Source organism: Otolemur garnettii, unplaced genomic scaffold (assembly GCF_000181295.1).
Source record: "Otolemur garnettii isolate 467f Iridium unplaced genomic scaffold, OtoGar3 scaffold00256, whole genome shotgun sequence".
NCBI classification, from domain to species: Eukaryota; Metazoa; Chordata; class Mammalia; order Primates; family Galagidae; genus Otolemur; species Otolemur garnettii.
Genome location: NW_003852651.1, coordinates 237,599 through 260,865, shown reverse-complemented (window position 1 = coordinate 260,865; position 23,267 = coordinate 237,599). Strand labels below are relative to the sequence as shown.

Below are 23,267 nucleotides of genomic sequence, written 5' to 3'. Positions count from 1 at the left end.
ACCTCCAATATATGGGACCAGTGCCCTACTCCGTTGAGCCACAGGTGCTGCCCCACCATTTTGAATTATATAATAAATTATTGTTAATTGTAATTTTCTCACTGTACTTTCAAATACTAGAACTTATTTCTTCTAATTGTAGTTTTGTATTCATTAACCAACTTCTGTTCCTCCCTGCTCCTTCCCTTCTCAGCTTCTGGTAACTGCCATTCTACTCTTTACCTCCATGAGATCCATTGTTTTAGTTCCCATGTGTGAGTAGAAAATGTGATGCGTGGAATACTACCAAAGTTTTGAGATAGACTGTGTTATGATCCTTTGTTTTACTTGTAAGAAACACAATCAACAGCATCCTTTCTGATTCGCCCATGTAAGTTTTAGCTTACTTGGTTTATTGGTGTTGCTGGCAAGCTTCATTTGTTTTGTCTGCACATATTTTATGTTTCTTGATTTTTTTGTATCTCAAAACTTTCATAATGACCCATGTATTTATCTTTCTGTGCCTGGCTTATCTCACTTAACACAATGACCTTTCATTTCATTCGTATTGCTGTAAAATATAGGATTTCATTCATTTTTATGGGTGGATAATAATACATTGGGTATGTAAACCATATTTTCTTTATTTATTCATCTGTTTATGGTTACTTAGGTTGAGTCCATACCTTCACTATTGTGAATAGTGCTGCAATATACATGGGAGTGCAAATATTTCTTCAGTATACAGATTTCTTTTCTTTTTTTGGTTGTATAGTCAATAGTAGTGAGATTGCTGGATCATATGTTAGTTCTATTTTTAGTTTTTTCAGGAACCCCCATACACTTTTCCATACTGGCTATCCTACTTTATATTCTCACCAACAGTGTGCAAGTTGCCTTTTCATTGCATTCTCACCAGCATTTATTATTTTTTTTCTTAGCGATGGAGTCTCACTATGTTGCCCAGGCCAGTTTTAAACTACTGGGTTCAAGCAGTCATCCTGCTTCAGTCTCCCAAAGCATTTATTCATTCTCATCTTTTGTTGATCTTTTGTGGGGGGGTGATATTTTTATTTGAAAATTCAAAATATTTATCAGAATAGAAAAAAAAGAATCAGTCCCAAAGAAACATCGTAACACTCCTTTAGATTTGTTATATATTTTTCCTAATTAATATAATTAATGTTTTTAATTTATTAAATGACCAGTATTTTTCTTCTATACCTTTGTGCCATGTGTACCAAGCAGAATAGTTCGTAGCTTTGGTTATAAGCACACCTTAACTTCCTATAGATGGTTTTGTATTTTTCCCTTGCTCAGGATGAACTGAAGAACTGACGATGCCTGATTTATCACAGGACAAATACTCAAGTACCCTTGATCATCATTAGTTGCTTCTGTTCATGTGTGTCTGCATGCATAGAAATCAGACATAATGGCTCTGCAGCAGAAATGTTAGTGAATGTAAAGATATGAGATCTATCACTAATGGAAAATTATTCCAATATCCACATCCAGGATAATCTCCACTTAGTGTAACCAGTGGCTCACTCAGAAATCAGTCCGAGTATAGTGCTGGCAGAGAAGAACTATCCTTTCCTCAAATCCACAGTCCAGAAACCAAGTTCTGAGGAGAGTAGAATTTCCCTTCACCAATTAACTGGTTCTTTGCAAATTCCCACATCCCATTTTTTGCTTCTGTCCATATTCACTTTCTAGTAATGACAGCCAGAAGTGAACTGACGAGGGCCCAGGACATACAATGCATAGTTGACTCTCTCTGCATGTTGTTCCCTATTCTTTCTAAAGTAACCACTTGGACATTCCGAGGTGGATGATGAGATGTTTGTTGGCTGTGTCCACACCCAAGGTGATATCTATTTGGAACTTCCTCATCCTTGGGATCGTCTGTAGAATAAATCTCAGTTGGGGCTTTAGTTCCTTGATCTGGAAAACAGGTCCCAAAGCTCAGCATTTGGCCTAATGTGTTTCTTCAGAGAGACCACAGGGCTGAAGTGACACAGGAAAACCTCCCTGTGGAGCCCCTTCTGCAGCGATTTGATGAACTGGAGGCAGCAGACATAGCCACATTTCAGACTCATGAGTTTTTTAAGATAAACCAGGCAGATAAGACATCTGCTTCTTTAAAATGCTCAGACATAGGCACTGTCTCTCATTCCTTAGGTGCTCTGCTGACTTCTGTAGGCTTTCTACAAACAGCACAGTTTTCTGTTTGTTTGATTTTTGCTATGGAGTTAAATATTTGAGTTCCTTATATGTTCTGGTTATTAATCCCTTATTAAGCAAATAGTTTATAAATACATTCTCCTATTCTGTAAGTAGTTACTTCACTTTCTTGTTTCTTTTGCTGTGCAAAAGCTTTTTAGCTTGGCATGGTCCCATTTGTCTGTTTTCACATTTGTTGCCTGTGCTTTTTTTTTTGGGACAGAGCCTCAGGCTGTTGCCCTGGGTAGAGTGCTATGGCATCACAGCTTGCAGCAACCTCCAACTCCTGGACTCAAGCAAGTCTCCTGCCTCAGCCTCCCAAGTAGCTAGGACCACAGGCACCTGACACAATGCCTAGCTATTTTTTGGTTGCAGCTATCATTGTTATTTGGCAGGCCCAGGCTGGATTTGAACCCACCACCGTAGGTGTATGTGGCTGGCACCTTAGCCACTTGAGCCACAGACGCCAAGCCTGTTGCTTGTGCTTTTGAGGTCTTACCCCAAAAATGTTTGCCTAGACCAATGTCCTACAGTATTTTCCCAGTGTTTTCTTCTAGTAGTTTCATCGTTTAAGTTCTTACAAATGTCTTTAATCCATTTTTAGTTTATTTTTACATATGTTGAAAGATGGGAATCTAGTTTTGTTCTTACACATATGGATGTCCAGTTTTTCCAGAACTGTTTTTAAGTAATGAAACTATCTTTCCCCTAATATATGTTCTTGGTGCCTTTGTTGAAAATAAGTTGACTGATAAATGCATGGATTTCCTTCCAGGTTTGCTGTTAGTCTATGTATTTCTTTTTATTCCAGTACTATGCTATTTTGGTTACTATAGGTTTGTAGTATAATTTGAAATCAAGTAGTGTGATTCCTCCAGATTTGTTCTTTTTGCTCAGGATTGTTTTAGCTATTTGGGGTCTTTTGTGGTTCCGTGTAATTTTTAGTATTATTTTTCCTTTATCATGAAGACTGTTGTTGGTATTTTTATAGGCATTGCATTCAATCTATCGATTACTTTGGGTAGTAGAGACAGTTTATCATTATTAATTATTCCAGTCTGTGAGCATGGATGTCTTTCCCTTGATAGTTTTTTGTATCCTCTTCGATTTCTTTCATCAGTGTTTTAGATTTTTCTTTGTAGAGATCTTTTACTTTTTTAGTTAAATTTATTCTTAGGTATTTTAATTTTTTCTTAATTAGGTAGTCCTCAGTATCAAATATTCAGAGTGCTTTCTTTTTAAATTTTTTTGTAACAATTATACATGGGACTTTCTGGATTTCTTTTTCAGATTGTTTGCTGTTGGCATGTATAATAAGTGCTCTTTATTTTCATGTTGATTTTGTGTCCTGCAACTTTGGTAAATTGGTTTATCAGTTCTAAGAGTTTTTTTTTTTTTTTTGTGGAATTTTTGTTTTTTTCTAAATAACATGATCGTGTCCTCTGCAAACAAGGATAATTTGACTTCTTTGCAATTTGGATGTCCTTTCTTTCTTTCTCTTGCCTAATTCCTAATTCAAGCCCAAGGTAGGACTTGTAATACTGTGTTGAATAACTGGTAAAACTGAGCATCCTTCATTCTTCCAGATCTTAGTAGAAAGGCTTTCAGCTTTCACCATTCAGTCTAATGCTATCTGTGGACTTCTCATATTTGCCGTTTATTGTATTAAGGCATGTTCTTTTTATGCTTAATTTGTTGAGGGTTTTTCTCCTAAAGAATGTTGAATTTTACTGAATGCTTTCCAGCATTTATTGAAATTATCATATGGTTTTTGTCCTTGATTTCGTTGATGTGATGTATCACATTTATTGATTTTTTTTTGTGTTATACCATCCTTGCATCTCTGAGATGAATCCTACTTGATCACAGTGAGTTACCATTCTAATATGTTGTTTAATTCTGTTTGCTAGTATTTTGTTGATCTTTGCATCTGTACTCATCAGGGACATTGGCCTATAGTCATTGTCTGGTTTTGGTATCAATGTAATAATGGCCTTATAGAATGAGTTTGGTAGAAGTATTCCCCTTTCTTCCATTTTTTTAAAATAGTTTTTTCCGAAATAGTAAATTTGGTATTTTTCTTTAAATGTTGGGTAGAATTCAGCAATGAATCTATCAGGTCCTGGACTTTTCTTTGGTGGGAGATTTTCTTTCTTTTTTTTTGGCTGGGGATGGGTTTGAACCTGCCACCTCCTGCATATGGGGCCGGTGCCCTACTCCTTTGGGCCACAGGTGCCGCCCAGGAGATTTTCTTATTACTGCTTTAACCGTCTTACTCATTATTGGTCTGCTTAAGTTTTCTATCTCTTCATTGTTCAATTCTAGTAGGTTGTATGTGTCCAGGAATTCATGTTTCTTCTAGATTTTTCTGTTCGTTGGCATATAATTGCTCGTAGTAGTCTCTAATGATCCTTTGTATTTCTGTAGTATTGGTTGTAATGTTTCTTATTTTGTGAGACATTTCTAGTGTAAACATTTAATGCTAATTTTTCCTCTGAGGAGTGCTTTAGTTGTATCTCCTCAACTTTGTATGTCACATTTTCATTTTTATTCAATTAAAATATTTTCTGTTTTCCTTTGCAGTCTCCTTTTAGACCTATGGATTATTTAAAAGTACAGGCAGTCCCTGGGTTACAGACAGCCTGACTTACAATGTTCTTTACTTACAGACAGGCTCCCAAGCCTCCCCATAAGGATAACTTATAATTAAATAATTAAATTAATAATTCCTTTACTGGTTTCTTCTGCACATGTAAACAAACCCACATAGTCTAAACAGTTTGTTGGCATGGTATCTTTTTTTGTGAGTGGTCAGTCTCATTGTTTATGTGGTTGCACAGCATCACTTCCATTGTGACTTTTTTTATTCAATTTTGTGAGTCTTTGACCCTTATGATTATACCTTTAAAGCAAAAGTCCACTGCAAATCAGGGTGAGCCTACAGTGAAGAGAAAAGTTATTACAATGGAAATGAAAATTGAAATAATTAAGCTTTTCCAAAACAGGGCAGATGCTATCATTACCTAGAAAAGCATTGGGCTTCAGTTACTTGACCATTGGAACAACTATAAAGGAGCAAGTGAGAATAATGGAACACGTGAAAGGCAGTGCTCCAATGAAAGCATCAATTACCACTAAGCAGCATAGTGGATTAATTATTGAAATGGAAAGTTTACTATTGAATTGGTTAGAAGATCAAAATAAATCTAGCATTCTTTTTAATTAAATCATAGCTATGAGGATGTAACATTCTTATTAGCTTAGTATTGATGCAATATTAGTTGAGTGTTAACCTTTAATATTTTTTGAAATTTCTTGCAAATCAAAACCATCTTGAGATATCACTTAACTCCAGTAAGAATAGCCCATATCACAAAGTACCAAAGCTGCACATGTTGGCACGGGTGCGAGATTGCAAACTAATACAGCCCTTTTGGAAAGAAGTATCAAGAATCCTCAAAGAGCTAAAAGTAGACCTTCCATTTGATCCCACAATCCCATTACTAGGTATTTACCCAGAAGGAAAAAAAAATATTTTCCCATAAGGACATTGCACTAGAATGTTTATTGTAGCTCAATTCACAATTGCCAAGATGTGTAAATAACCCAAGTGCCCATCAACTCACAAATGGATAAATAAACTATGGTATATATATATACTATGGAATGCTTTTCATCCATAAAGAAAGGTGGAGACTGTATTTTTTTTTTTTTTTTGTATTTACCTGGTTGGATTTAGAGAGTATCTTCCTAGGTAAATTATCACAAAAATGTAAAAGCAAATATCTAGTGTACTCAATATTAATAGGAAACTAATAAATGAACAACTGTGTGCCCACATAATAGAAAAACAATTAAATTCAGGTAGGGTATAGGGGGGAAAAGGAGGGTGTTTGGTAAGCTCTCACTTGCAGGTACAACGTAGGGGTATATGGTGTACCTCCTGAGTGAAGGGTTCAACTATAAATTGGACTTTACCTAACAAACACAAACAATTTAACCTAATCATTTGTACTCATACATTAATCTGAAATAAAATAAGTACAAACATATTTTTTTTTGAGATTTCTCCTATCTCTTATGTAAACATTTTTTTTTCTAAGACAAAGTCATACTGTTGCCCAGGTTAGAGTGCCATGGCATTGGCCTAGCTCACAGGCACTTCAAACTCCTGGGTTCAAGCAGCCCTGCCTCCGCCTTCCAAGTAGTTGGGACTACAGGCTTTCACCACAATGCCCAACTAATTTTTCTGTTTTTAGTAGAGACAAAGTCTCTTGCTCAGGCTGGTCTTGAACTCCTGAGCTTGTTATCCTCCTGTCTTGGCCTCCCAGAGTGCTAGGATTACAGGCATGAGTCACTGTACCCAGTCCTATTTAAACTTTTTGTATGAATTTATTTTTATGTTGTTTGTTTGAATTAAAAGAAAGCACAATGGTTTCTATAAATTATTATTACAGTATAGGGGTATTATTATTACAGTATTATATTGTATTATTATTACCATATATGAGTCATTATAGTGTTGTTATTATTGTTATCATTATTAAAGTATATGTGCTATTTATCAGGAATCTGAGTTACATACAAATCTAACCTAAAGATGTTCTCAGGAACGTATATCATCTGAACCTGGGGACTACCTGTACCTTTAATTTCCCAGTGTTGAAGATATTTCAATTATCTTTCTGTTACTGATTTACAGTCTAGTTTGACTATGGTCAGAGAACATACTTGGAATGATTTTAGTTTTTAAATTGTATTAAGATTTGTTTTATTAATCAAGGTTGAGTCTATCTTGGTAAATTGTCATTGTGAACTTGAGAGGAATGAATATTCTGCTATTGTTCAGTTGAATGTTCTTTAAATTTTAATTAATAGGTTAAGTTGGTTAGTGGTACTTTTCTTCATCCTTGCTGATTTTATGACTATTTGGTTTATTGATTACTGAAAGAGATATGTTGAAGTCTTTAAGTATAAGTGAGGGTTTGTCTATTTTCTTATTTAACTAATAAGTCCCATTAGTTATTATTTAATTTATTTGGAAGATCATCTGCTGTTGGGTATATTCATACTTAAGATTATTGTGTCTTGTGCATTTACCCTCTTGTCATTATGTTATATTTCTTTTTGTCCCTGGTAACTTTCCTTGATTTGAAATTACTTTGATAATACAGCCAGTCCTGCATTTTAAAATTAGTAGTGATTATGTCTTTTTCTATCCTTTTATTTTGAACTTAACCTATATGATTACACCTAAAGTGGGTTTTTTTGTAGACAGATTGATAAATTATCTTTTCACTGGTATTTTTAGACGTTTTAATGTAATTGTTGACATGTTTGGATGAAGATTTACCATTTCATTATTTGTTTTCTCTTTGATACATCTGCCTTTTGTTCCTCTTTCTCATTTCCTGCCACTTTTTAGATTATTTGAATAATTTTTAGTATTTCATTTTAATTTAGCAATTGAGGTTTTTTTTTTTCACTGTTTTTCTCTGTATATACCAGTTCTTAAAGACACCATTCTTTCCCCATTGAATGCTCCTGTCACCCTTGTCAAAAGTCACTTAGCTATAAATGTATAGATATATATGTTGATTCATATGCCAGTACCATAATGTTTTGATTACTGTAGCTTTGTGGTAAGTCTTATGTTTTAAATTTTAATTTTTTTTACTATTGGTATCCATTAAGGGTACAAAGAGTTTGGTTACACTGATTGCATTTGTTAGATAAAGTCCCTCTTATAATTGTATCCCACCCCCAAGAGGTGGACCATATACCGTGATCCCCCCCATCCCCCTTAGACCTCCCCTCTCCCTGGTCCCTCATTCCCCTACCCTACGCCTTGTATTAGTTCATCCATTGCATTCATATTAGAATTGAGTACGTTGGATTCTTGCCTCTTAGTTCTTGTGATGCTAAACTAAGAAGAATGTGTTCCACATCCATCCAGGTTGATTTTTTTTCTTATAGGTAGATGTCTTGTAATGAGATTGCAGGATCAAATGGGAGGTCAAATTTGAGTTCTTTGAGGATTCTCCATACCTCTTTCCAAAAACACTGTTATTAGTTTGCATTCCCACTAGCAATGTAAAAGTGTTCCCTTCTCTCCACATCCATGCTAGCATCTGCAGCTTTGAGACTTTGTGATGTGGGCCATTCTCACTGGGGTTAAGTGACATCTCAGGCTAGTTTTGATTTTCATTTCTCTGACGATTAGGAACAATGAACATTTTTTCATATGTTTGTTAGCCATTCATCTGTCTTCTTTAAAGAAGGTTCTATTCATGTCTGTTGCCCAGTGATATATGGGATTGTTGGACTTTTTTAGTGAATTTCCCAACTCTGTTCTTTTTTTATTTTGAATTTTTAGTATTTTTTTAACGCAGTCTATTCAAAATATTGTTTTGTGATATGTAATCAACCTAAAATATTAAGGAGATATGTGGGTACTTTATATTCTGTTTCTTCTTTTTACAGTTTTTGGCCGTGACTGGGTTTGAACCTGCCACCTCTGGCATATGGGGCTGGTGCCCTACTCCTTTGATCCACAGGCGCCTCCCTATATTCTGTTTCTTTTAATTCAAAATATTAAAGAGATACAAGTGTTTTTGTTACATAGATAAGTTGAATAATACTAATGTCAGGGCTTTTAGTGTATCTGTCACCAGAGGAGTATATGTTGTACCTGATAGGTACATTTTTATCCCTCACTAACCTTCCTAGTTTCCAATGTCCTTTACACAATTATGTGACTGCATATGTTCATATTTAGCTTCCACTTAATAGTGAGAACATGTTTGTCTTTTAAAAAATTGCTATGAATGAAATATTTGTGTTCCCCTTCTAATTCATATGTTAAAACCTTATTTGCAATATGATGGTATGCAGAGGTGGGACCTTTGGGAGGTTATTTACTAATTCTAATATTACTATGGGATTGCTGACATTATGAAAGACATCCCAGAGAGATTTCTTGCTCCTTCAGACATATGAGGGACACAGTCAGAAGATGGCCATCCATCTTTGATCAAGAAGCAAGCCCTCATTAAACATTGAACCTGTTGGCACCTCTACCTTGAGCTAACCAGCTTCCAAAACTGAGAATTAAATTTGTTTAGAGCCGATGATAGATTCAGCAAAGTTTCAGGAATCTTTACATGATCAACATATAAAAATCAGGTGTGTTTCTGTACGTTAGCAATGAATAATCCATAAAGGAAATTGAGGTAACCATTCCATTTACAATAGTTATCAGAAAGAATAAAATAAGTAGGAACTTATTTATTTATGAGTTTATGAGCCACCCAGTATAGGCTATTTTTGTTATAGCAACCCAAGTAGACTAAGACAGTTGTTTTGACTACTTATGATTCCATTCAAATTTTAGGACCACTCTTTCCCTTTCTGCAGAAAAGGCCATTGGTATTTTGATAAGGATTCTTTTGAATCTAAAGATCACTTTGGACAGTCTTACCATCTTAACCGTATTAAAATGTCCAATCCATGAGCACAGGATGTCTTTCTATTCATTTAGGTTTTCTTTAATTTCTTTCAACAATGTTTTGTAGTTCTTAGTGTGTGTGTGTGTGTGTGTGAGTGTGTGTATATATATATATATATATATATATGTTATACTTCCTTGGTTCAATTTGTTCCTACTTATTTTATTCTTTCTGATAACTATTATAAATGGAATGGTTATTTTAATTTCCTTTATGAATTATTCTTTGCTAAGGTATAGAAATACATCTGATTTTTGTATGTTGATCATGTGTCCTGAAACTTTGCTCAATCTATCACTGGCTCTAATATCATTTTTTGGTGGGTTCTCCAGGATTTGTATAGATAGGATAAGTTTATCCATGAATAGAGGTAGTTTTTACTTCTTCCTTTCCAATTTGGATGCCCTTTCTTTCCTTTCCTTCCTTCCTTTCTTTTCTTTCTTTTCAGTCTTCTCTTTCTTCTGCCTGATTACTCTGACTAGAACTTCCAACACATTGTTTAATAATAGTGGTGAAAGTGAGCATCTTTGTCTTATTCTTGATCTTAGAGGGAAGCTTTCAGTCTTTTGATATTGTAGTGTTAGCTGTGAGTTTCATAGATGGCCTTTATCATGTTGAGGAGGTGCCCTTCTTTCTAGAGTTTTTATCTTGAAATGGTATTGGATTTTGTCACTTACTCTTTCTGCATTGATTTTCTCATGCAGAACCACCCTGCCTTACTGGGATACATCCCATTTGGTTGTGGTGTATAGTCCTTTTAACATACTTCTGAATTTGATTTGCTAGTATTTTGTTGAAGATTTTTGCACCAATAAGGGATATGGGTCTGTGGTATCCTTTCCTGGCTTTTGTATCAAGGTAGCGCTGGCTCAGAGAATGATTTAGGATGGATTCTCTCCTCTTCTATCTTTTGGAATAGTTTGAGAAGTAATGGTGTCAGTTCTTTAAATGTTTGGTAGAAGCCAGCTGATCCTGGACTTTTCTTCATTGGTAGCTTTTTGATTATTGATTTAATCTTTGTACTTATTACATCTATTAAGATTTTCCAATTCTTTATAAGTCAGTTGAAGTATTTTTGTCTTCTCTCTTTTCATTGTTAGTCTAAAAATACTTGCCAATCTCTTCTCAGCCTTTTGACTAAGATCAAGTATAAAATACTTACCAATTTTGTTGCTATTTTCAAGGACTAACTTTTGCTTTCTTGATTCTATTGTGTTTTCATATTATCTATTTTATTTATCTCCCTTCTAATCTTTATTATTTCCTTTATTCTGCTAGCTTTGGGTTTAGTTCGGTCTTCTTTTATTCCGGTTTCATAAGGTGTGAGGTTAGGTTATTGTTTTGAGATCTTTTACCTTTTTTAATGCAGGCAGCTATAAATTTCTCACTGAGCACTACTTTTACTCCATCCCCATAAGTTTTGGTATATTGAGTTTTCTTATTTATTTCTGAGTTTTTCTAATTACACTTGTAATTTCCCTTTTAACCAATTGGTTTCAGTGTGTGTTGTTTAATTTCCTTCTGTTTCTAAATTTTCTATCTATCTTCTTGTTATTGGTTGCTGATTTTATTTTATTATAGTTCAAGAAGATAATTTATATGATTGCAGTTCTTTAAAATTTATTGAAACTAGTTTTGTTGCCTAGCATATGGTCTGTCCTGGAGAATGTTTCATGTATACTTGAGGAAAAAAATATAGTCTTTTGTGGATGGAGTGCTCTATTCATGTCTGTTAGGTTATATAGTATTAGGTTTATATGTTCAAGTATTCTATTCTCTTATGTATCTCCCTATGTATCTGTTATTGAAAGTAGAGTACTAAACTCACCACCTATTATAGAACTGTGTTTCTCCCTTCAATTCTGTCAATATTTGTTTCATATATTTTGAGGCTTTGTTGGGTGCATATCTATTTGTAATTATTATATTACCATTTTATTTATATGTAACATCCTTCTTTGCCTTCTTTCTATAACAATTTTTGACTGAGAGTGTATTTTGTCATATGTTAATATAATCTTTGCTGCTTTGGGGTTACTCTTCACAGGGAATATCTTTTTCTAGCCTTTCACTTGATACCTAGTTGTTTGATAGGGATCTAATATGGGTCTCTTGTAGATAGTATACAGTTGGAACATGTTTTTAATGCTTTGTGCCAGTTTTTGCCTTTTAATAATTTTGTGTTTAAAGTGATTACTGATAAGGAAGGACATACTCTACTATTTTGTTGTTTTCCATATCTTACATCTTTTTGGTTCCACAGTCCTCCATCACTCCTTTCTTTTGTGTTTAGTGGATTTTTTGTAGTGTGCTAATTTGATTCACTCCTCACTTCCTTTAGTATATATTTTATATACTTTTTAGTTATTTTCATAGTGCTTTCCTGGAGGATTACATTTAATACCCTAACTTTATAATGGTCTGGCTTGATTGATACCATGTAGCTTCTATAGCATGCAAAAATTCTTCTATATAGTCCCACCCCCTCCACTGTTACATTTATTATAGATTTCATCCTTATGTGCAGTCTTTTTATTGATGTAGATTTATTATTATTTTATGTGTCTGTCTTTTTAATCATGTAGGAAACAAAAAATAGTAGTTGGAAACCACAAATATAATAAAACTGGCTTTTATATTTACCTCTGTAATTACCTTTATCAGTATTCTTTATTTCTTTGTTTGGCTTTAAGTTGTTCTCTACTCTCCTTTCATTTCAGCCTGAAGTACTCTCTTTAGTGTATCTTAAAGGGAACATATATATATATTTCTTTATTTGAAAATGCCTTAATTTTGCCTTCATTTTTGAAGGATAGGGTTATTAGATACAGAATTACTGGGTGACAAGTTTTTTTCTTTAAACACTAAGTATGTTATCCTATTGCCTTCTGTATCCTGTAGTGTGTCTGATGAGAAATTGGTTGTTAATCTTACTTACAGACTATTCTTTATATATGACATGTGGTTTCTCACTTGCTGCTTTTATGATTCTCTCCATGTTTTTGGCTACTTTGGCAGTTTGTATATAATATATCTCAGTGTGGATCTCTTGAGTTTATCCTACATAGTATTCATTGAGCTTCTTGGATGCATAGCTTCATTTATATCTTTTAGAAAATTTAGAAAGCTTTTGGACATTTTATCTTCATATAGTCATTTCTACTCTTTCTCTCCATGCTGTCCTTCTGGGACTCTCATATGAATATGTTAGTAAGCTTGATAATGTCCCACAGGTCCATTAGGCCATCTTCATTTTACTTTATTCTTTCTTTTTCTTTGTTCTCATCAATCTGGATAATTTCAATCAATTTTTCTTCAAATTCTCTTATTCTTCTGCCTTCTCAAATCTGTTGAACCCCTCTGGTGAATTTTTTTTTTGTTTGTTTTCAGCTATTATATTTTTTTTCCTTCCTTCCTTCCTTTTTTTTTTTTGACAGTCTCACTCTGTAACCCTGGGTAGAGTGCATCATCATAGATCACAGCAGCCTCAAACTCCTGGGCTCAAGTGATCCTCTTGCCTCAGCCTCCCAAATAGCTGGGACTGCAGGTGCCTGCCACAAAACAGGGCTAATTTTTCTATTTTTTTAGGAGAGGCAGGGGTCTCACTCTTACTGAGTCTGGCCTTAAGCTCCTGCGCTCAAGGAATCCTCACTTCTCGGCCTGCCAGAGTGCTAGAATTACAGGCATGAGCCACTGCGCATGGCCCACACCTATTATGTTTTTCGGCCCCCACCTTTCTATTTAGTTCTTTTTTATAGTCTCTGTTTCCTTATTGTTGTTCTCTATTTGTCGAGACATTATTCTCCCAGTTTCCTTTAGTTCTTTGTCAGTGGTTTCCTTTTAGTTCTTTCAGTATATTTAAGATAATTAATTTAAAGTCTGTGTATAGTAAGTCCAGTTTTCTGGGCTTCCTTTGGGATGGTTTTTGTCAATTTTTGGCTTTTGTTTCTATAACAGAACTATATATTCCTTTATATACCTCATAACTTTTGTTGAAAACATGACACTTTAAATATTATGATGTGGTTAACTCTGGAAATCAGATTTTCTTTCCTCACTTTGCTGTTGTTGCTTATTGTGAGTTATAATCATCTATTTAGTGATGTTTTTTCCAAGCAATTTTTTAAAAACACAAAATCTCACTCTGTCACCCCAGGCTGCAGTGGTATGTAGACAGCCTACTCAAAATTCAAATTTCTGAGCTCAAGAGCTCCTCTCACCTGGTCTTGTGGAGTGATAGGATTATAAGTCTGAGCCACCAAGCTGTATTTTTCTTTTTTTATTTTTTTTTTAACTTTCAGATTAATATGAGAGTACAAATGATTAAGTTACATTGTTTACATTTATTAGGTAAAGTTCAAGTTGCAGTTGAGCCTTCCCCCCCGGGTGTGTGCTGTATACACAATGCACATTAGGTGAGAGCTTACTAATCCCCCTCCCACCTCCCATCCTCCTACTTGAATTTGTGTTTTTCTCTTATGCAAGACTGTAGTTGTTTGTCTATTGATTCCATATTAGTATTGAGTACACTGAATGCTTGCTTTTCCATTCTTATAATACTTTTCTAAGAAGAATGTTCTTCAACTCCATCCAGGTTAATGTAAAAGATGTAAAGTCTCCATCTTTTTATGGCTGCATAGTACTCCATGGTATGTATATGTGTGTGTGTGTATATATACATACATACATACATATATATATATATATGCGCCACAGTTTGTCAATCCATTCATGTATTGACGGCACTTGGGTTGATTCCATATCTTGGTGATTGTGAACTGAACTGCAATAAACATTCTAGTGCACACGTCCTTATGGTAAAATGATTTTTTTTTTTCATTCTGGGAGATGCTTACTAATGGGATTATGGGATCAAATGCAAGTTCTACTTTTAGCTCTTTGAGAATTCTCCATACTTCTTTCCATAAAGGCTATATTTGTAATCCCACCAGCAGTGTAAAAGTGTTCCATTCTCTACACATCCACTCAAGCATCTGCAGCTTTGGGACTCTGTGATGTGGTATATTCTTAGTGGAGTTAGGTGATCTCTCATAGTGGTTTTGATTTGCTTTTCTCTTATGATCAGGGACAATGAGCATTTTTTCATGTGTCTGTTGGCCATTCATCTGTCTTCATAGAAGGTTCTGTTCATGTCTGTTGCCCACTTATGGGATTATTTGCTCTTTTCTTGTTGATTAATTTGAATTCTCTGTAAATTCTAGTTATCAGCCCTTTGTCAGATTTGTAGCATGCAAATATCTTCTCCCATTCTGAAGGCTGTTTGCTTTAGTTGTTGTACCCATTAGCACACTGAAGTTGTACCTTAGTGTCATTTTAATTTGTATTTCCTTAATAATTAACAATGTTGAACATCTTTTCTTGTGTTCATTGGCTCATTGTGCTCATTGGCCATTTGTATATCTTCTTTAGACATTTGACATTTAAAGAATGTCTAAAGTTCTTTGTCTATTTAAGTTCTTTGCCTTCTTTTTATTTGGGTTATTTGAGGTTTGTTTTGTTGTTAAGTTGTAGAAGTTCTCATATATTCCAGATAATAATAACCCTTTGCCTATACAGATGACTCCTGACTTATAGTGACTCAACTTACAATTTTTTGACTTTATGATGATGTAAAAGTGATATGCATCCAGTATACTCATTGTCTTACAATAGGGTTGTGTCTGGGAAAACCCATTTTAAATTGGAAATATCCTAATTTGAAAATGCACTTTTGACTTCTAATATTGTCAACTTATCTTAGGTTTCTTGAATGGAATCTCCATGATAAATTGAGGAGCATCTATATCCAATTTGAAATTGTTTTCTTAAATTCTGAGGGTTGCCTTTTCATTCTTTCAGTTGTTTCCTTTGATATACAAAGTTTTAAGTTCAATGTAGTCCCATTTGTCTTTTTTGGATTTTGTTGCCTGTTGGTATCATATCCCTGACGCTTCCTCTGATGAAGTAGAATTCTAGAGAAATTTGAATTTGGTCACTAGAAGGAAGTTTTTCACTCTCACTTTGCTCCTCTTCTAGGATTAGCAATAGCATCAGAGTTTTACCTTATCAGTAGGCCCTTTCTGGATTATCTTCTCATTAAATCCAGTGTGTGTAGCATGTGGATTTTCAGGAGAGTATGATAAAATTATTTGTGTTAGATGGGATACTTGTATATTGTATTTTGTCATTCACATCATATAATTTCACTAATTTTGTTCCCAGTGCAGCCCAAGTATTCTTTTTATTCCTTTTGTGTGAATTAAATATGTACCATTTTTTCCATTTATTCAGTAAACAGTTACTTGAGCACCTACTGTGCATTTTGTTAGGTTCCCTTAATATATATATCCTTGCTGTTCTGGTAAATTAGAGGCAATAGGTTTACTAATCAGCTTTTGTATACTATGCTACAAGTAACTTCAGTAGAGGTTTGCACAAGACACTATGAAAAGGTAAGCAGGAGGCATCTGTATCAGATTAGGAGAGTAAGGGAAGACTTCTTGTAGGATGTGAAGCTAAAGCTGAATTTCAAAGGGTAAGTAAACTAACACATGAAGTTACTAAATGGATGTTGGGTGAATGAATCATAATTTGATGAATTTGGGAGAAGGATATTTGCAGCAAGGGTGCAAAGTAGAAAAGCATGAAATGTATGTGGCACGTTCAGGGACTCTTAACAGTTGAGTATATACTTGTAGGGGAATGGGAGGAGCTGAAATAGCCATCATTCTGTCTTCACCCCTTTGGATAAAATCTCAGTTTATACTATTTTCCCCTCTCCCTGCAGTTTACCCTTCCCTGGAGTCTGATGATGATGATCCTGCTTTGAGATCGCGACCCAAGAAAAAGAAGAATTCAGATGATGCTCCATGGAGTCCTAAAGGTGATCTGTTTCTTAAACTTTGTAAAGGTTGGCAGAGGGGAAAAATAGGCTGGATATAGGCAGAATCTTTAGTATCAGGAGACTTGACTTAGTCATTTATTTGTTATTCACAGAATATTTGTTGAGTGTTTGCTGTGTTCCAGGCACCGTGTTAGTTGCTAGAGTTAAAAGGGATTAATAAGACATAGACTTTATGTAATAAGTCTAACAAAATTAGAGGTAATAGAACATATGGCTTTTGATAGTAAATGGCTTGAGGTGAAAGGATAAAGACCTTGTTAGGAAGCAATCTAAGGCTTCTGAGAACATTCTTAAGTCATTATTTTGTCAAGGAGGGACATTCTGCTCACTGTGTTTAGCTCTACTAGGCTCAAAACTGCCATCTGAACTGAGACAACATCTCTGAGGAAGGAAGGGTGATCATTGAGTTAAAGATGGAATTTAGAAGATGATGAAAATAATTTTCTTCATTTCCTTGGATGGATGTCTTTCACATTGAGGGTGCATCAAGTTAACTTTTGCTACTTAACAAACTATCTAAAACTTAGTAGCTTAAAACACCAATTGATTATTTCTCATGTTTCTATAGGTTGACTGAGCTGTTCATCTAGTCTGAGCTACCTTACTAGGGGCTAGAAGGTCTCAAAAGATCTTCCTGGGTGTCTGGGACCTAAGTTAAATTGCTAGGGCCTCTCTCCTCATGGTATTTCATCCACCAGGCTAGCCTAGGTTTTTTCATAACGTGGCAGAAGGGTTTCTAGCAGTATGAAAGCACTTTTCAATCCTTTGTTTGTGTCAGATTTCCTATAGTCCCATTGACCAAAGCAAATTACTTTGCTATACTTTGATTCCATAGGTGCAAACATAGATTATATCTCTAGAGAGGAGAGTTATAAGGTTACATTGCAAAGGTCATGCATACAAGGAGATGTGAGCAAACTGAGGGCCGTTACTGCAACAAGCTACCATGGGAGGGCACTGCTGTCTCAGTACCTGTGGTTCACCAGGAGATAAAGGGCCTGTTGCTCCCACTCAGCCCTATTTATTTAGCCTATCTGGTATTTGCTTGAGGTTGGGGGAGTGGGGGACCAGGGCATTCCTAGGAAGTGTTCTCTTAATGAATCAGTCAACAAGTATTTTATTTTTTTTTTAATTCAGTCCTATGTCCTGATTTTATTTTCTCCTATAATTTCTAGTTTTATTTTCTCCTGTCAAACTTTCCTTATTAACATTGGGGAAAATTTTTGGAAAATTCTGAAAATAGAGGGAATTATAAAGAAGAAACCACCCATGATTCTGCCACTCAGAAGCATTATTAATATTTTGTTATTTTTCCTTCTATTTTTTTTTCTACTCTACTTAAAAAAATTTTTTTTGACAGTCTCACTCTGTTGCCCCAGGCTATTGCTAGAGTGCTGTGGCTTTAGCCTAGCTCCCAGCAACCTGAAACTCCTGGGTTCAAGTGATCCTCCTGCCTCCGTCTCTAGAGTATCTGGGACTACAGGCACCTGCCACAACACCCAGCTAAATTTTTCTATTTTTAGTTGATATGGGGTCTCTCTCTTACTCAGGCTGGACTTCACCTCCTGAGCTCAAGTGATTCTCTGGTCTTAGTTCTGCCTTCTCAAATCTGTTGAACCCCTCTGGTGAATTTTTTTGTTTGTTTGTTTTCAGCTATTATATTTTTTTTCCTTCCTTCCTTCCTTTTTTTTTTTTTTTTTGCCTTTTAATCAAAGTAATAGCTATAGCAAATCAAATATTATGGAGGAATTTAGGATGAAAAGCAATGATCCCAATTTACCCACTTCAACCCCTTACCTGAAAAGTAGCCTCATCGTTTTCATTTCCTGGTAGATACCTCTAAAACTCAAGATACTAGAGTTTAAGGCAAGAGGTTTGCTTGAGCCCAGGAGATTGAGGTTGTTATAAGCTATGATGACACCATAGCACTCCAGCCTGAGGCAACAAAGTGAGACTCTGTTTCAAAAACAACAAAAAGATAATAGAGTTTATACCACTATTTATTGATTTGTCAACTTTATTTCTCTTTTCCTCAACTTCTGTCAGTCTCTCTTGATTACCATTTTGTAAGGTATATTATTAGTGCCCCTATTCTTTCTGTCCTCCTTCAACTTTCTATGAACCATACTTTTTTGTTTGTGCTATCTTATGATTAACATTCTACCTTGACTAGAAGTTGACTGTAAGAATTTAAAACCAATAATTATGTCTGGCCTTTTACCTTAATATGATCTCGTGAGCATGATCTTATGCTGTTGTTTATATATTTTAATGTTTAATATTTTAATGGCTACTAAATATCTATTTCATGGGTATACTTAGTTTAACTAATTCCTCCTTTAATGTGAGACATTTGGGCTATTGCCAAGTTTTCATAGTTAGTGATAACATTTGAGATGAAAATATTTATATAAAAATGTTTGTATTCTGATTATTCACTTAGGATTGATCCCCATGAAAACCTTAGAAGGGCCAAAGTATATCAGGATATAAAGTGAAAAGTCTTCCCCTGACCTGTCCCATAGCCTTCCAATTTCCCACTTGGAGTCACCTAGTGTTATCTCTTTCTTGTTTATCATTTCAGAGGTATTTATGTATAAACAAGCAAATAAATGTATATATTTCAGTTCCCTCCCCCTTTTTACTCAATTAGAAGCATACTTTATACATCATTATGTGCTTTCCTTTTCTTACTTAATAATACATCTTAGAGATTGTTTACATACCCACAGCAATGCATAAGAGTGCTTTTTTCCTTCAACTACTGCCAACACACTTTTAATATGAATGTTTTAAAAGCTCTTGATACATAATGCTAAAATGCTTTTCAGAGAAGTTATTCCAGTTTTCACTTCCTTCAGCCACATATGAGTGCTTGTTTATGAAATTCATGCAGACATTGAACATAATAGTTAGGAATAGTGTTTGTCTATGAGTAATAGAAACCTCTTAAGCATCCTTAGTGAGTGGTTATTTTCTCAGGGTCACAAGATGGCTACTTTACCTCCAGCATTGGGGTCTTTGTTGTAGTCAAGAAGAAGGCAAAAGGAAAAGAACAAGCCTTCTGAGTACCCCCTTTGCTCAGGAGTTTTAACTTGTACTGTTTAAAAATATCTCTTTGGTTAAAATTATGTCACATGGCCAAGACTATCAGAGAGTCCAGGAAGTATAGTTTTTATTTAGGTATATTTCTGTCCCACAAATCAGAGTTTTTATTAGTAAGCAAGTGGGAAAGGAAGAATAGTTAACATGGTTGAGAATGGGAAGTTTCTACTGTAAGTTTTTGATCTTTGGTAATTCACAGGCAAACAGTAGTATCTCATCGATTTCATTTGTGTTTCTTTGATTAATCATTTTTTTTAGGTATTTGCCTTAGCACTAGAATTTCTTATAAATTTTGTTCCTGTCCTTTGCCCATTTATCCGTGTAGGTCCTCAAATTTTTCAAATTGTTCTTTTTTATGTAGTCAGGGAATAGTCATCCTTTGTTTCAAATACACACACAAATATATATGTACATATACAGTAGAACCTCCATAGCTGACAACCTCCTTAAAGTTGATGTAATTTTCATGACCAAACATTCGAGACCAAACATGTACCACATGTATGTATCAGTACAGTAGGCCTAGTTCCATATTGTGTTGAGAGAGGATCTAAATTGGTTGCTCCCTCCAGATAGGTAATTACTAATGCTAGAATCATATTTCCACTAAGCTGAAATGCTTTCTCTGTCATGTCTACTGACTCATACTTGTCATGGGCTGTTTGAGGAACATCTGTTTTGTGTCTTCTGACAGTTCTCATGCCTATTTGTGACTTTGGAAATCCCTAGACTTTAAAAAAGTACTGGCTCTCATCTGTAATCCTAGCACTCTGGGAGGCTGAAGTAGGAGGATTACTTAAGTTCAGGAGTTGAAGACCAATCTAGGGAACATAGCAAGACCTTGTCTCTACAAAAAAACTAAAATTTGCTGGATGTGGTTGCACATGCCTCTAATCCTAGGTACTCAGAAGGCTGAGGGAGGAGGACCACATGGGCTCAGGTGTTTAAGGCTAAAATGAGCTATAATGACACCACTACACTCTAGCCTGGGTGACAGAGCAATAATACCCTGTCTCAAAGAAAAAAAATATTGGACTTCTACTTAATTACAAATAAAAAGATGTTCCCTTAATATGAAGAATATCTAGCTTAAACTACCAGGATGAAACTACAGAACAGAACTGCTTTAGTTGGTGTTTATAGATGTTTAGATTTTTAAATCTTCTAAAATTGCATTAAAATGTTATATAAAAGCATATATATATATTATATACATACATATATATATATATATATTTCTTTAGCTAATAACTTTTATCACATTTTCAAAGTGTGTTCTTAACCCAAAAAAGATGAAGGCATTGTACTAAAGGTATTCCATTAAAGTCAGTAATAAAAAATTGCCCACTAAAACTGCTGTTATTTAGTATTGTCCTAGAAGTTCTAGCCAGTGTCATTAGGAATGAAGCAGAAATAATAACTGTAACTATTAGAAATTAAGAGACCAGGGTGGCTCCTGTGGCTCAAAAGAGTAGAGGGTGCTGGCCACATATGCCTGAGGTGGCAGGTTCAAACCCAGCCCCAGCCAAAAACTTCAAAAAAAAAATTAGGAGACCAAATTGGTTTGCCCCTTTCTCTTTGGGCGTTGTGCTTCTCTTAATGCTTATTAATAGAATATGTGATTGTACATGGCTTCCTGGAGGGGGCTGATATCTCCTGCCTCCTTGAAAGAACCCGTGTAGGTGTTTGGCCCATTGAGGGAACTGGTTCAGAGTTGATCTAAGAGAGGCAGGTAACAACATGAGCAGCCAAGTTTCTAGAAGGTTCTAGGCACTGTGCAGGAACAGAGATACAGGGAGTAGAAATGAGCAAGCAAAGGACATGGGATTACTAGACTGTTGGGTGGGAAGACCCAGTGGCTGGGGAGGTTCTCCTCTGTTCTGCATCACTGCAGTAGCCCCCTTCTATGCAATCATGAACTGATTGGGCCTTAGCCTCTTCAGCCGAGTCCTCCACTTCCTGACCATGGATGCCTGAAAAGTAAACAAGCTTTGGGCCTTCATGAAAATGCATACACTCAGAATGTACAATCATTCTGTACACTGAGGAAATTTGTTTCCTGAGGGACTGGGTGGAGAGAATGGGAAGTAAAGTACCACCTGCTACTCAGAAAGCTGAAATCAGAAGAAAATGTCAAGGAAGAAAAAACAATGAAAGGGTGGAGGAAAACAAAGACAGAGGAACCATCAAGTGAGAAAAGTGATCTAGAAATTGGTAATGAAGGTATGATTGAACCAGACACTGGTGCACTTCAGGAAATGGGAGATGATAAGGGAAAGATAACCAAGGAGATGAGGGATCAGGCAGATGATAAGAAAGTGACTGCCCTTGAACCCCTAAGTGATGGTGAACTACAGAAAGCCATTGACTTGCTCACAGATGCCATCAAGCGAAATCCTTGGTTGGCCATTGTCTATGCCTAGAGAACCAGCGTCTTCTTTAAATTACTGAAGCCATATGCTGCCATCTAAGACTGACAGAGCCATTGACATAAATCTCAATTCAACAATTCAGCTCAGCCTTACAAGTGGAGAGGAAAAGCCCACAGACTTCTGGACCATTGGGAAGAAGCAGCTTATGATCTTGCCCTTGCCTATAAACTGGATTATGGCAGTGATGTTTGTGCAGTACTGAAACCTGGAGCCCCACAAATTGCAGGGCATCAGAGAAAGTATGAGCAAAAAGGTAAAGAGCCAGAAATCAAAGAATAGAAAGGGTTGAGAAGGCTTGTGAGAAAGCCCGGAGGAAGGAAGAAGCCAGATGACAATCAGGAGCTCAGTGTAGCTCTTTTCCAGGTTGCTTTCCTGGGGTGATGCGTGGAATGGGAGGAGACAGACCTGGAATGGCAGGAATGCCTGGACTCAATGAAATTCTTTGTGATCTAGAGGTCCTAGTAGCCGTGCAGGATTCAGAAGTTATAGTGGCCTTCCAGCATGTAGCTCAGAATCCAACAAACATGTCAAAATACCAGAGTAGCCCAAAGGTTATGAATCTGATCAGTAAATTGTCAGCCAAATTTGGTGGTCAAGTGTGATGTCCTTCTGACAAAGTCCATTCTGAAGGAAAAACAACCTTTATCACCTAATAGATGCCACAATAATACAAACCAGTGTATCTCTAACCTTCTCATTAAGAGAGCTGGGTTGCTTTGAAGATCATCCCTACTCTTCTTCCCCAAATGCAGCTGAAGCATTTTGTAGTGGTTTGCCATTAGGGTATTCATTCATACGATGTTTCACAACTGGAAATTATGATTTTTTTTCTTTTTTTTTTTTTTTGCAGTTTTTGGCCGGGGCTGGGTTTAAACCTGCCACCTCTGGCACATGGGGCTGGCGCCCTACTCCTTTGAGCCACAGGCGCCCCCCTGGAAATTATGATTTTTAAACACTTTTTTTTTAAGAGACAGAATCTCACTTTGTCTCCCTGGGCTAGAGTGCTATGGCATCACAACTCACAGCAACCTCCAGCTCTTGGGCTTATATGATTCTCTTGCCTCAGCCTCCTGAGTTGCGATTTTTAAACACTTTTTTAAACCTTCAAAATAA

The 23,267-nt window shown here is 35.7% G+C and overlaps 1 protein-coding gene and 1 pseudogene across 4 annotated transcripts in view; both read left to right on the top strand.

Moving 5' to 3' along the window:
* The window catches only part of PHF8 (PHD finger protein 8), a 134,065-nt gene that overhangs the window by 68,460 nt on the left and 42,338 nt on the right, over nucleotides 1–23,267 (top strand). For all 4 annotated transcript variants that reach the window (XM_012813292.2, XM_012813294.2, XM_023508544.1 and 1 more), the window contains one exon: nucleotides 16,501–16,596. In XM_012813292.2, the coding sequence (XP_012668746.1) occupies nucleotides 16,501–16,596 (96 nt within the window). The remainder of the gene's footprint in view (nucleotides 1–16,500; nucleotides 16,597–23,267) is intronic.
* LOC105888286 lies at nucleotides 21,296–22,756 on the top strand (annotated as a pseudogene).